Source organism: Oratosquilla oratoria, chromosome 21 (assembly GCF_046742065.1).
Source record: "Oratosquilla oratoria isolate Oo_2021 chromosome 21, ASM4674206v1, whole genome shotgun sequence".
Classification (NCBI taxonomy): Eukaryota; Metazoa; Arthropoda; class Malacostraca; order Stomatopoda; family Squillidae; genus Oratosquilla; species Oratosquilla oratoria.
The window spans coordinates 46,847,821-46,860,320 of record NC_134797.1 but is presented as its reverse complement, the minus strand read 5'-3'; the positions used below and the strand labels follow the sequence as shown (position 1 = coordinate 46,860,320).

The following is a 12,500-nucleotide window of genomic DNA, read 5'->3' as shown; positions in this document are numbered from 1 at the left end:
ACCACTCCGTTAAATAAAATCGTTTGACGCTGGCCACAGTGACGACAAACTGTGGCGTTGGTTTTCGTATTGAAAAGATTGATTACGTTCGAACTAACAAAGCCAGTTAAAATCGAAACCGGATTAAGAACAAAACCTTTCTATGGCCGGCTTCATCGACAGAGCGAGTTGAAAGAACGGTTTTCCAAAGATAGAACCGGCAGAACCGGTAGAACCGGCAGAACCGGTAGAACCGGCAGAACGTGTTATTTCCAGAACCGCACCTCGAGAGAATAGTTTTAACAATAGAACGTTTTCTTCGGTTGATGAACCGTGGGTAAATGAAATAGCGGTTATTTTTACATGCACACGTACGGACGCACACACGCACACACACACACACACGGCTCGGTGGCGGATTGGTAAAGCACTGGCCTCACAAGCCAGAGAACCGGGGTTCGATTCCCCGGTCGGGCGGAGATAAGTTGGGTTTGTCTCCTTTCACGTGTAGCCCCTGTTCACCTAGCAGCGAGTAGGTACGGGACGTTAGTCAAGGAGTTGTGACCTTGCTGTCCCGGTGTGTGGTGTGTGAGTGGTCTCAGACCTACCCAGAGATCGGCTAATAAGGAGCTCGGAGCTCACTGCCGTAGGGTGGTGTCTGGCTGTCTCGACAGAGACTGCAGCAGATCCGAGGTGAATACACACACACACACACACACACACACACACACACACACACACACACACGCGCGCGCGCGCGCGCGTGATAGGATATGTCGTCAATATCTTTCATGAATCAGATTTTAGTTACATTGATACATTTCTTCATTTTCTTATTATTAAAAAAAAAAACTCTGTTAAAGTGTGTTATATGAGGGAATATATTTCTATTTTTATTTCATGCCGGGGTAGTTAAGAAAGAATAAATATTAGGAAAGAAATGAACGATGTTTGAGTAAATATGTGGAGATGTTTTTGCTAATTAAAAATTTCCGTTGCTCTTATGGCGTCACGCAAGGATGCCAGATACTTCCGGCCTGCGGAATTGAAACTAATTGAATCCGTCGATTTAATGCGATATGGCTCACAAAATCTTCGTCATCAGAAATAAATAGATAAATATAATCGTTTTTATTCGTTTCAATAAGGAAATTAACCTTTATCACAGAAATTAAGACGTAAATATAAAAGAAATAAATGGCAACTTGTTGTCAACGCTTTTGGCACGATATTGTTCCAAGTTATCCAAGTGGCTATTAAGACGACTGAGAATTGGGAGTTTCAGGTGAAGAAGATGAGGAGGCTACGTCAGGAGGCGCTGAGTAGTTGCGGCCGAAGCCGTCATTTTTGTCCTATGGTGCGCTTGATGGGAGTTGGAGAGGAGTGCGGGATTCAAACCCATAATTAAGTGAATACGAGACCAGCACGCTTCATATTACGCCACCAGAATACATGAAGATGTGTACAGTCACGACCAAAAGTTTCGACCCACGCTAAAGTTCTTTTTTGTAAATTAGGCAATTTCCTTGAATAAATAAAAAAAGTTTTCAAAGATTTTGAATTTTGTGTCGTGAAAAAATCTGGGTGGATCAAAAAAATTTGTTCGTGACTGGACAATGTGAGTCATTATCTGAAACTGCGGTCTTGAAATTTATTCCCGTTAGAAAGAAAGTTTCTCCTTTGTCAGAATAACTAAAACACGAAGTCTTTATTGAATTTACAACGTAAGACAAAACCATCTTCCCAGGTTTGTCCGTAGACGAAACAAGACGAGACATTATGAAAATCGGATAGAGATGGATAGCCGATTCTCACAATATTTTGTCATGTTTCATTTCTCCTAGGACAAATTTGGGAAAGACAGTTCTGTCTTTCACTTCACATCTATTCGCTCATTAGATTTTTTTTACATAAGAACATAAGTGTGAAGGAGACTGTAAGAGACCATAAGGCAAGGGTTCTCAGCCTTACTTGGCCCATTCACCCCTTTCACCATTTGTCTGAATGTCATTCCCCCCTCCTTTCCAAGATTGCCTGTTTCAAAAAGTGCATTCTAAATAATATGCAAATATTACTAAAAACCCTTTTATTTTTTCCAAATTAGTATATATTTTTCCTATATTAGTATAATTCCAGCCCAGGTGACAGGCCAGATAGGCCAAAACCTATAATTGTTTTCCTCACCGCGTAAACTGACTGTGGTCACAAATCACCCCCAGAAAACCCAAAATTCCCCCCTGGGGGTGAATTTCACCCCTAATGAGAACCCCTGCCATAAGGCCTACACTAGGCAGCTCCGTGGCCTACACTAGGACAGAGACCAAAGAATGTAAGTTCTCAGAGGGGTCGGAGACGGGGGAAGGTGAGTGACGGGAAAGGGACGGGGGCAAAGGTGGTAGGTCACATGGCAAGGTCGACTTACAGATAACCTTTCAAAAGCTCTTTGTACCTCAGGAAGTAAACGAGTTACTCAAGGTATAATGTCGAACATTCCCTTATTCTCTTCTATGGTATTTGTCCTTCGATTTTTTTTTTCCTCTTCTGCTCTTGAAATTTTTTCCAACGATCAAAGCGTTGTACAGTCACGAGCAAAACTTTTGATCCACGCCACAGTTCTCACAACGTCAATAAGATTTTTTTTTTTTTTTGTGTCGAGTTTTTGATACATTTTCTTATGCAGTATTAAACTTACAGTTAAGTAATTTTCTTGAATAAAAGTCGTCACAGAAAGAATTTGAATTTTGTGTAATGAAAAATTCTGGGCAGGTCAAAACTTCTGCTCGCGACTGTACATTTAGCAATGACTTCGTATATCTATATACCATTACTAACCAAACCATTACGATATGTCACATGTCTGACACGTGATCCAAATGCATACAAGAAGGCACTAGACTTTGGCAATGCCTCCAATCTTGCAAACCTTCACATTTACTAATCATAAACATCTAACTCAGACAATGCAACGCATCACAACAACGAAGTTACCAATGCAAGTAACCAATGTCACCAGACAATCCATTAACCTTTCCTTATACCTACCAAGCTAAATTATCGTAACTCCAATACATACATCGTATCTAAGCACATCCACACATAATATTACTGAACCCATTACAATGCAACTAACACACATATCATCACATATTTCCTATGTGACAACCGACACCTGACATGCTTACATAGGCATATTCCCACATATAATCGGACAACTGCGTCGCCAGAGAGGAAACTAGGCGAGACACTCTCCCTTAGACTCGGCAGGGGAAACTTTCTCTCCTCGGGAGATTATATTCCCACGCTTGTAAATAACATATATTATCAAGCCAAATAAACCAAGAAACCCCGAAGAAGGTATATCTGTCCCGCTCTCCCATTTCGTAGCCCAAACTTATGGCTACACTTCGTCCTCAAATTGTTTTTATTCTCTGTCAAACCTGCCGGGCGTTGCCATCTTCAAACGTCCTCGAAGTTACAAGAATTGCACGCAGGTGATGGAAATCACTGAAAATCAATGACAACTCTCGAAGAACTTACGAAACCAGGACAGAAGAAACCCTTCGCTAACGTCCCGGTTTATCTTTCCTTTTCGTTCCGTACATTGGAATTTTTTCCAAATTTCTGATATTCTGGATAGAGAGAAATGTGTTTAGAAACCATAAGAGGGAATGAAACACACCTAGGAATGTCATGGATTTTTCTTTCATGTGTATGATTAACTTCGTCACTATTATCGTCGTCGTCTTCGTCGTCATCATCATCGTTATCATAATCATTATCACCATCATCGTTATCATCGTCATACCATCATCATCATCATCATCATCATCATCATCATCATCATCATCATCATCATCATCATCATCATCATCATCATCATCATCATCACCATCCGTCCCCATATCCCCATCCCTATCTACTTCCCCATACCCCATCCCCATACCCCGTCCCCATACCCCATCCCCATCCCCATCCCCCTACCCCATTCCCCTCCCCATTCCCTCTCCCCCATTCTCCATCAACATACCTTGACAGTGAAGGAAGAGCTTGGTTTGACGTGTACAGGTCCGTTGAGCTCCTTGGGTACATATCGGTAGAACTCGGCATCGTTGTGGTACCACTTGAGGGAGTACAACCCCTCGTCCTGGACCTCGAAGCGACAGGTGACGTTCGCAGAGGCGCCCTTGATCGCCAGCTGGGGCACTTCGACCCTGGGGAACATGTCGGCGTGGACTCCTGCAGGAGAGAAAAGAACCAGGATGAAGTCACACACGGAAGAAGAAGTCTGGTTGAGGTTTGTTTATGGTTGGCGATTGTAGACGGGGCCGAGTGTCCGCGTGTGAATAAGCACAGTTATGAGTAGAGTGGAATGCTTGTTAAGGACATGCAAGGCTCGTGCGCGAGCGCACACACACACACACACACACACACACACACACACACACACACACACACACACACACACACACACACACACACACACACACACACACGTAGAAACACACATCTAAATGTATGTATTGTATACATGCATGTACTGTACATGGTTTTTCGCATGAGTAGATGGCCAATATTTGCGGAAATATGTGTTTGTCTATTGCATTATATTTTCCCATGCCTTATGTTTATCTTCATACCTTCTGTGTCTACTCCCTTCCTTATCCTTTCCTTTCCCTTCCCGTTACCTTCCCCTCCTTTTCCTTTTCCCTACCCTTCCGTCCCCCTTCGTTTACCTCCCTCTTGGCCTTTCTTCCTTTTTCCTTTCTCTTTCCTTATTCTTTCCCTACCCTTCTGTCCCTCTTCATTTGCCCTCCCTAGGCCTTTCTCCCCTTTCTCTTTCCTTATTCTTACCTTACCTCTCCTTTCCCTTTATTTTCCTCCCTCTCTCCCCTTCTTCCCTTTCCTTTATTTCTTCCTTTTCGTTTTCCTTTCACATTGATTTATCCCCTTCTTTCTTTGATTTTAAATTTTTAGTTAGGCAATGTATTCATTAAGAGGACGAGAGAGAGAGAGAGAGAGAGAGAGAGAGAGAGAGAGAGAGAGAGAGAGAGAGAGAGAGAGAGAGAGGGAGAGAGAGAGGACTATGTATACCGCTATGCTCAACTCAGCCAATTCATGTCACCACAGTTGAAATCTTCAATTACCAATACGCCATGCTGCCAAAAAAAAAATAGACATCTATTAAGAAACTAGTTAATTTCTAGACAAAATAAGTTATCCTTCACCAAAGATAATGTTTGTGGCCTCTACATCACCCCAACATTCATCTTCTTCCAGTTTGCTTAAGCTAATTGAGCCCATGAGGGATCATAAGCTTCTTACTTTACCTTCCCTGTTTCATATGCACCGATTTCGATTTTGACAAACAAGAGGACACTTCCTCCTTTCTTGTCATTCCTCTCCTGACGAAAAATTTAAAACTCCCGGGACATTGAGATCAGTTTCAATTTCCTTACAAGTCAATCAGGGTATAACCTTGGATTTACCTCTTCCTCCCTCTCACTCACTCTCCCTCCCTCCCACTCTCCCTCTCCCTCTTCCTCTCCCTCCATCCTTCTACTTTCTTCTCCCTCTTTCTCCATCCTGCTACCTCCCTCTCCCTCTTTCTCAATCCCTCTATCTCCCTCTCCCTCCTTCCTCCTCCTTTCTCCTTCTCTCTCATTCTCACTTCCTCTACCTTCTTCTCTCCTCCCTCTCCCTCATTCCCTTTCCCTCCCTTTTCCTCCCTTTCCCTCTCTTTCCTTCCATTTCTCTCCTTCCCTTCTTCCTTCCTCTCCCTCCCTCAGTCTCCCTCTCTCCCTTCCCTCTTTCTCCCTCCCTTCCTTTCCCTTCCTCTCTTCTCTTCTTCCCTCCTTCTCCCTCTCTCCACCTTCGTCTCTATCCTTATCCCTCCCTCTCCCCCCTCTCGCTCCCTCTCCCTCCCTCTCCCTTCCTGTCACTCCCTCTCACTTCCTCCGACTCCCGCTCGATCCCGCTAGATCCATCAGCTCCATCTTGCTCCACCTCGCTCCATCTTCCACCCTCTCTCTCCCTAGCCTTCTCCCTCTCGCTTACTCTCTCCCTCTCTCTCCCTCGCCTTCTCTCTCTCCCACCTCCTTCTCCGTCCTTTTCTCTTTGTTTCTCTCTTTGTTTCTCTCTTTCCCTTTTAGTGACTTATTTTCCTCCCCCCCCTTCCTCTTCTTACATTTCTTATAATTGTCAAACAAAAATCGCCTTCATTTATATAGGTGAGATATTTGACGAAGAAATAGAATAACATGGCAACCTGATATTCCTTATATTTCTCTCCTCTCCCCCACCTTCCCCTTTCCCCCACTCTCCTTTACCCCACCTTCCCCACCCCTCCTTTCCTTTCCATTCCTATATTCTGACTCTCACCCTCATCCTCCTTATCCTCCTCCTCCTCCTCCTTCCGTCATTTATGTAGGCGAGGCATTTGATGAAGAAATAAAAAAGAAATGGCAACCTGATTTCCTTTACATCTCCCCTTTCCCTTTCTCCTTCCCCTTTCTCCCCTTTCCTTTGCTATTTTCTGACCCTCCTCCTCCTCCTTCTCATCCTCCTCTTCTTCCTCCTCCACCTCCTCCTTCCTTTACTTATGTAGGCGAGGCATTTGATGGAGAAAAAAAATGGCAATATAATTTCCCTTGTATTTCTCCCTCCCCCACATTTTCCCTTCTCTCCCTTCCCCCCTCTTCTCTCCCCATTTTCCTTTATCTCCTGATCCTCCTCCTCGTCCTCCTCCTCGTCCTCCTCCTCCTCCTATTCTTCCTCCTCCTTCCGTCATTCATATAGGTGAAGCATTTGATGAAGAAATAAAAAAATGGCGTCCAGATCTCCTTTATATTTCTCCCCTCCCTTCCTCCTTCCTCTCTCCCTCCTTTCCCTTCCCCGCTTTCCTTTCCTATCTCCTGACCCTCCTCCTCCTCCTCCTCCTTAACCTCCTCCTCTTCCTCCTCCTTTTCTTCTTCCTCTTCCTACTCCTCTTCCTCCTCTTTCTCCTCCTCCTCTTCTTCCTCCTCCTCCTTCATCGCTTACTTAGTCTGGAAGGGAGGATTCTCTCTCTCGATTATCTCCTCTCTTTTTATTTTTCCTTCCCTCTCCCTCTCCCTCTCCCCCCTCTCCCCCTCCCCCCTCTCCCCTTCCCCCCTCTTCTCCCCCCCCCCTCTCGGCCCGGTGCGAAACCCTTTAATCAATTTCACAAAGATTACCAGAATTTTCCTTCTATTGTTAGAATTTTCCTTTCGTCCTCTTGCAGAATCCTCGTAATTGGTCTTCTGGAGCTTCAACTCGAAGACTATAATCGGCGTTGCCGATATGTTCCATTCAAAAGTCGAAAGAGTTTCCAACCCCCCCCCCCAAAAAAAAATGGATAGAAAGAGTAGGGAAAAGAAAAAGGCACCAAATAGAAAAAGGGGAAGAAATATAAATAAATGGAAAAATTAAAAATAGCTTCAACTTAAAAATAGACAAACGAACGAAGAGTATTATAAAAGTATTTGGCCAGAAGGCTCAAGGTTCTCACGAAGTCGGGAGAGACAGAGGCTGACGTGAGATGCTACGCCGTGAGATTTTTTTTTTTTTTTTTTTTTTTGTAGGGCGGGGAGGTTAAGATTTGTTTTGATGGATCATGGTTAACCTCACCTTAGTTAAACTTAACTCTGCAAGTTAACCTGCTCCTTGTTTATCTATTTCATTCTAACTGGCAACAAGCGAGTTGATTCAGCTTCGTAACCTTACCTCGGTAAATAAGGAAATAAACTGAACTAGATTAAGCCTAACCCGGTTAAGCTTAAGCTTAATCTCTTTCGTGCTTTCTGGAGGGGGCTACTCATCCCCTTAACTTTGACTGCCGTCAGTCGATTTTATTACTCTCTGTGACTCTGGGCCTGGTGACAAAGGAGGCAACAATGCTGTGACCGACAGCATAGCTTTTGTTATGGTGAACGTCAAGCAATTATATTCAGCAAGGGAGCGGTCCACAGTCTGAATGTGATCCGAATGGGCCGGGACCCCTTTCGTGGGTGGATTCATTCTCTTAGCTGAGTGGAACTGTCTGGTGTTAGACAGAGCAAAGATTATAAAGTATAACATGTACCTGCAGAGAGTAAAACCAAATAGAGCTAACATGAGTATATATATTATATATATATATATATACATATATATATATATATATATATATATATATATATATATACACACAACACTTTATGGGTCCCAGTGACTAGAGATACATTTTTATCAACCACAATGCTCTTTAATTCTAAGCCATCAACATCGGAAGAACCGTGGAGGCAACATGCAGAAATTGAAACGTGGTGCCAAGACCAGCACGTGACCAGTGCTAGTGGTGACTTGACCACTACACCATCAAGAGAGATGGTGTAGTGGTCAAGCCACTACTAGCACTGGTCATGTGCTAGCATTGGATTGAGTCCTCGGGCGTACCACGTTTCAATTTTTGCATGTGCCTCCACAGTTCTTCCGATGTTGATGGCTTAGAATTAAAGTGTATTGTGCATATATAGTGTATGTGTGTGTGTGTGTGTGTGTGTGTGTGTGTGTGTGTGTGTGTGTGTGTGTGTGTGTGTGTGTGTGTGTAGAAAAGCCACCAAAGAATAAATTGGTGACCGAGCGCTTTCGTCTATTTAGACATCCTCACGGTGGACGAAAGCGCTTGGTCATCAATTTATTATTTTCCTTGTTTTTTTTTTCATATCAAAAATCACAAGTCCATGTGATTTCTCATGCGATATATATATATATATATATATATATATATATATATATATAAATATATATATATATATATATATATACATATATATATATATATATATATACACAATATGGCCAAGATTTTCTTTACCGATGTATATATGCAGAAAAGCCACCAAAGAAAATAAATTGGTGACCGAGCGCTTTCGTCTATTTAGACATCCTCACAGTGGACAAAAGCGCTCGGTCATCAACTTATTATTTTCCTTTTTTTTTATATTTAGAATCACAAGTTCCTGTGATTTCTCATGCGATATATATATATATATATATATATATATATATATATATATACAGTATATATATATATATATATATATATATATATATATATATATATATATATATATATATATATATATATACAGTATGGCCGAGATTTTCTTTACCGATGTTGCCAGAGAGGTTGGTCTGAAATTCTCGTATTTTGTCATGGATACGCCTTTTGTTGTTATTATTTTTTTCTATTTTAATCTTCTAGTTAATGTATCGAACTTCATTCACGACCACAGATATTTCAATACACTCGATATTTCACATACAATTCACATCATCCATACAACATTACCAAAGGGGGGAGGTCGATTTCAAACCAATGAGATAAGAGGATTGTATCACGCTACTGGGAATAGAGAGGGGATCGTGCAGTGAATATCCACCAAGTTAAAATGAACGGATCATGCTTTAAACAGTGACACGTCCATATACTCTGCCATAAGAACATACTAAAGCTATTTCATTTGTTAACCACTTTGTTGGTAAACCAGTTCTTGCCTATATCCTTATTCAATCAAAATTTGTCGTAACAAAGACCGGGCAATTTCTTTCAGCTGAGGGGAGGTCCCTAGATTTGAACGGGGACTAGGTAGTTCGGGATCCTTGTTAGATGAATAAAATCATCTAGCGGCTCGTCAGTACAGAGCCCATACAGTGCAAGACTAGATTCCTGTGACGCATTTCTAGTTTCGAAGCATATTCCGATAGTCATTCATTTTATGCAAAATGTATTCAAATCTGTTTAGTGGAGCAGTATGATTTCTTTTTTGTATTTTTTTTTTCTCTCTTCCTTGTAAAAGAAAAAGAAAAATCTTGGATCTTGGTTGCAAAGCTTTTTCATTAAATCGTCAGCCTCTGATGTGGTCTAATGTTTTTGCATATTTGCGGTTTGATCTGAAGAGTCTGTATGGTTATTGGTATGAGAGGTATACGCTCAGAACCCTCTATGTCTGATATATATAAATTATGTCCACATGTTTTCTTTATGGTAGCGATCAATCGAGGCTTATGATAATGATGACCAGATTTGATATTTGTCAATAATGAAAATGTTAATGATATATTTGCAATATCTGTTGATCATTTGCTGTTTTAGGATTTTGGTAGACAGGCAATAGGGAGATTAAGGGAAGAGAACGCACACACGTGCGCGCACGCGCATGCGCACACACGCACACACACACACACACACACACACACACACACACACACACACACACATAGACACACGTACACACACACATAAACACACGTACACACATGTACACACACACACACACACACACACGCACACGTACACACACAAAAAAGTCTCGATATTCTGAAAACGTAGTTTGAAAAAGTATACATATTGAGGAAGTAGGAGTTGCTACGCGCACACACAAACACACACACACGCACACATACACACACGGAGTCTCAATATTCTGAAAATGTAGTCTAAAATAATGTACATAATGAGGCGGTATGAGGATGCGAAATCTCCCAGTAATCCTTAAATCATTATGTGTACTTCCTATTCTGATCCTTGACTTAAAACTAAGAGCGTCTATTGCCCTAAATGTTTACCCAAAATCCTCTACCCATTCCCCCTGTCATCATTTATCTGGTGTAATATTTGCACCCCGAGAGAGATTCGTGGTGGCAACGGTGCTACCACCACTGGTGGCAGAGATGGAGGTGGTGATATTGATGGATATGGTGGTGGCGGTGGTGACACTAAATTGGTTACTTTAGACCTGATATAGTGTAACAATTATGCAAACAAAAGAGGTCCTACAACTGGTGGCAGCGGTGGGATTAATAACGTCGGTGGTAAAGGTACTGGCCGTGGTGAAAGTGTTGGTGGCAAATAGAGGCGGTGATAGTGGTTCAAGAATGGTTTTACTCTTAGACATAGCTAATCTGTTGCAGTATTTGGAAGAAAAGAAAAAAACAATGGAGACCTGTATGGATGCAGCTGTGGGAACGATTATGTAATCCTAGAGTAAAAAGTAAATTTTTGCTGTTGATGATTAAGATAGCGGTAATTGTTCTTGTGGGATATTTCATAGGATTGCATCAGTGGTTTACATGTGTGTGTGTGTGTGTGTGTGTGTGTGTGTGTGTGTGTGTGTGTGTGTGTGTGTGTGTGTGTGTGTGTGTGTGTGTGTGTCTGTGTGTGTGTGTGTGTGTGTGTGTGTGTGTGTGTGTGTGTGTGTGTGTGTGTGTGTGTGTGTGTGTGTGTGTGTGTGTGTGTGTGCGTTTGTGTGTGTACACGCATTTACCTATTGCACTCTTCCTCTATATTCCATTACTTTCATTTACACAATAAAACTCCATACAGGATCAATCGAGAAAGTTCCTGAATTCAATCGCGTATCATTTTTAATCTCGAACAGATTATGAAATAAAATATTATTTTTGCGTGCATGATACTGCCTTAGCATTGCCCAACAGAGCTACATACTTTATGTGTTTTCTTCTGGCAAAAAAAAAAAAGACTAATTTAAGTAGCTGAGGGAAAGCGAACGCCAGCGTGAAAATGTCTTCGTTCGATCGCGACCCCCACCTTACGTTAGAGGTCGATTATCAGTTGATTCGATTCGTCTGTCCCTCAGGCGTTATCACACTGAGCTATTCTTACTCCAACCTCCAACTAATCGGCGGTACCGCGCATCCTTTCGACATTTTCGTCCGCAAAAATAACTTTGACAAACTATCTTCCTTTCTCGACAATTTACATAGAATGTCTTTTCATATGCCGGAGGAAAATCATTTTTTCGTCCAGCACATCAGATTCCTTCCCCAACAGTCGTAGGAAATTAGTCCAGTGTGATAATGTTTTTATCCAGAATGAAATCTATAAAGTTTGTCATCAAGAGGAAGGTGGCTGGAAGATGCATCTCTCCAAACAAGTGCTAAGAGTCTTAGTAAATATTCATTTTGATTATGTAATTATATACTTTTACACTATTCCCTCTCTGTCCCTCTCTCTTTCTGACTCTCTCTCTCTCTCTCTTTCTCTCTCCTCTCTCTCTTTCTGCCTGTCTGTCTCTCTTTACCTCTCCCTCTCTCCCCCTTTATCTCTCTATTTCTGCCTGTCTGTCTCTCTCTACCTCTGTCTCTCTCTCTTTACCTCTCTCTCTCTCTCTCTCTCTCTCTCTCTCTCTCTCTCTCTCTCTCTCTCTCTCTCTCTCTCTCTCTCTCTCTCTCTCTCTCTCTCTCTCTCTCTCTCTCTCTCTCTCTCTCTCTCTCTTTCTGTGAATATGAATCAAAATAAGTGAATAAACAAATAGATAAATAGATAGAAATAGATAAATAAATGCGTAGATAAGTGAATAAATGGGTAGATAAATAAGTAGATAAATAATAAGATAAATAAGTAAAATTTTTAATTAAAAACATGTAGGTACATAAATGAATAAACGAATAATAACAATAAAAAAATCAAACAGATAAAAAGATAAACAAATAAATATATG

The 12,500-nt window shown here is 41.6% G+C and overlaps 1 protein-coding gene across 1 annotated transcript in view; it reads right to left on the bottom strand.

Moving 5' to 3' along the window:
* Window positions 1-12,500, bottom strand: part of LOC143037150 (uncharacterized) — a 262,074-nt gene that overhangs the window by 40,409 nt on the left and 209,165 nt on the right. The window contains exon 2 of the mRNA XM_076205267.1: window positions 4,007-4,215. Within this exon, the coding sequence (XP_076061382.1) occupies window positions 4,007-4,215 (209 nt within the window). The remainder of the gene's footprint in view (window positions 1-4,006; window positions 4,216-12,500) is intronic.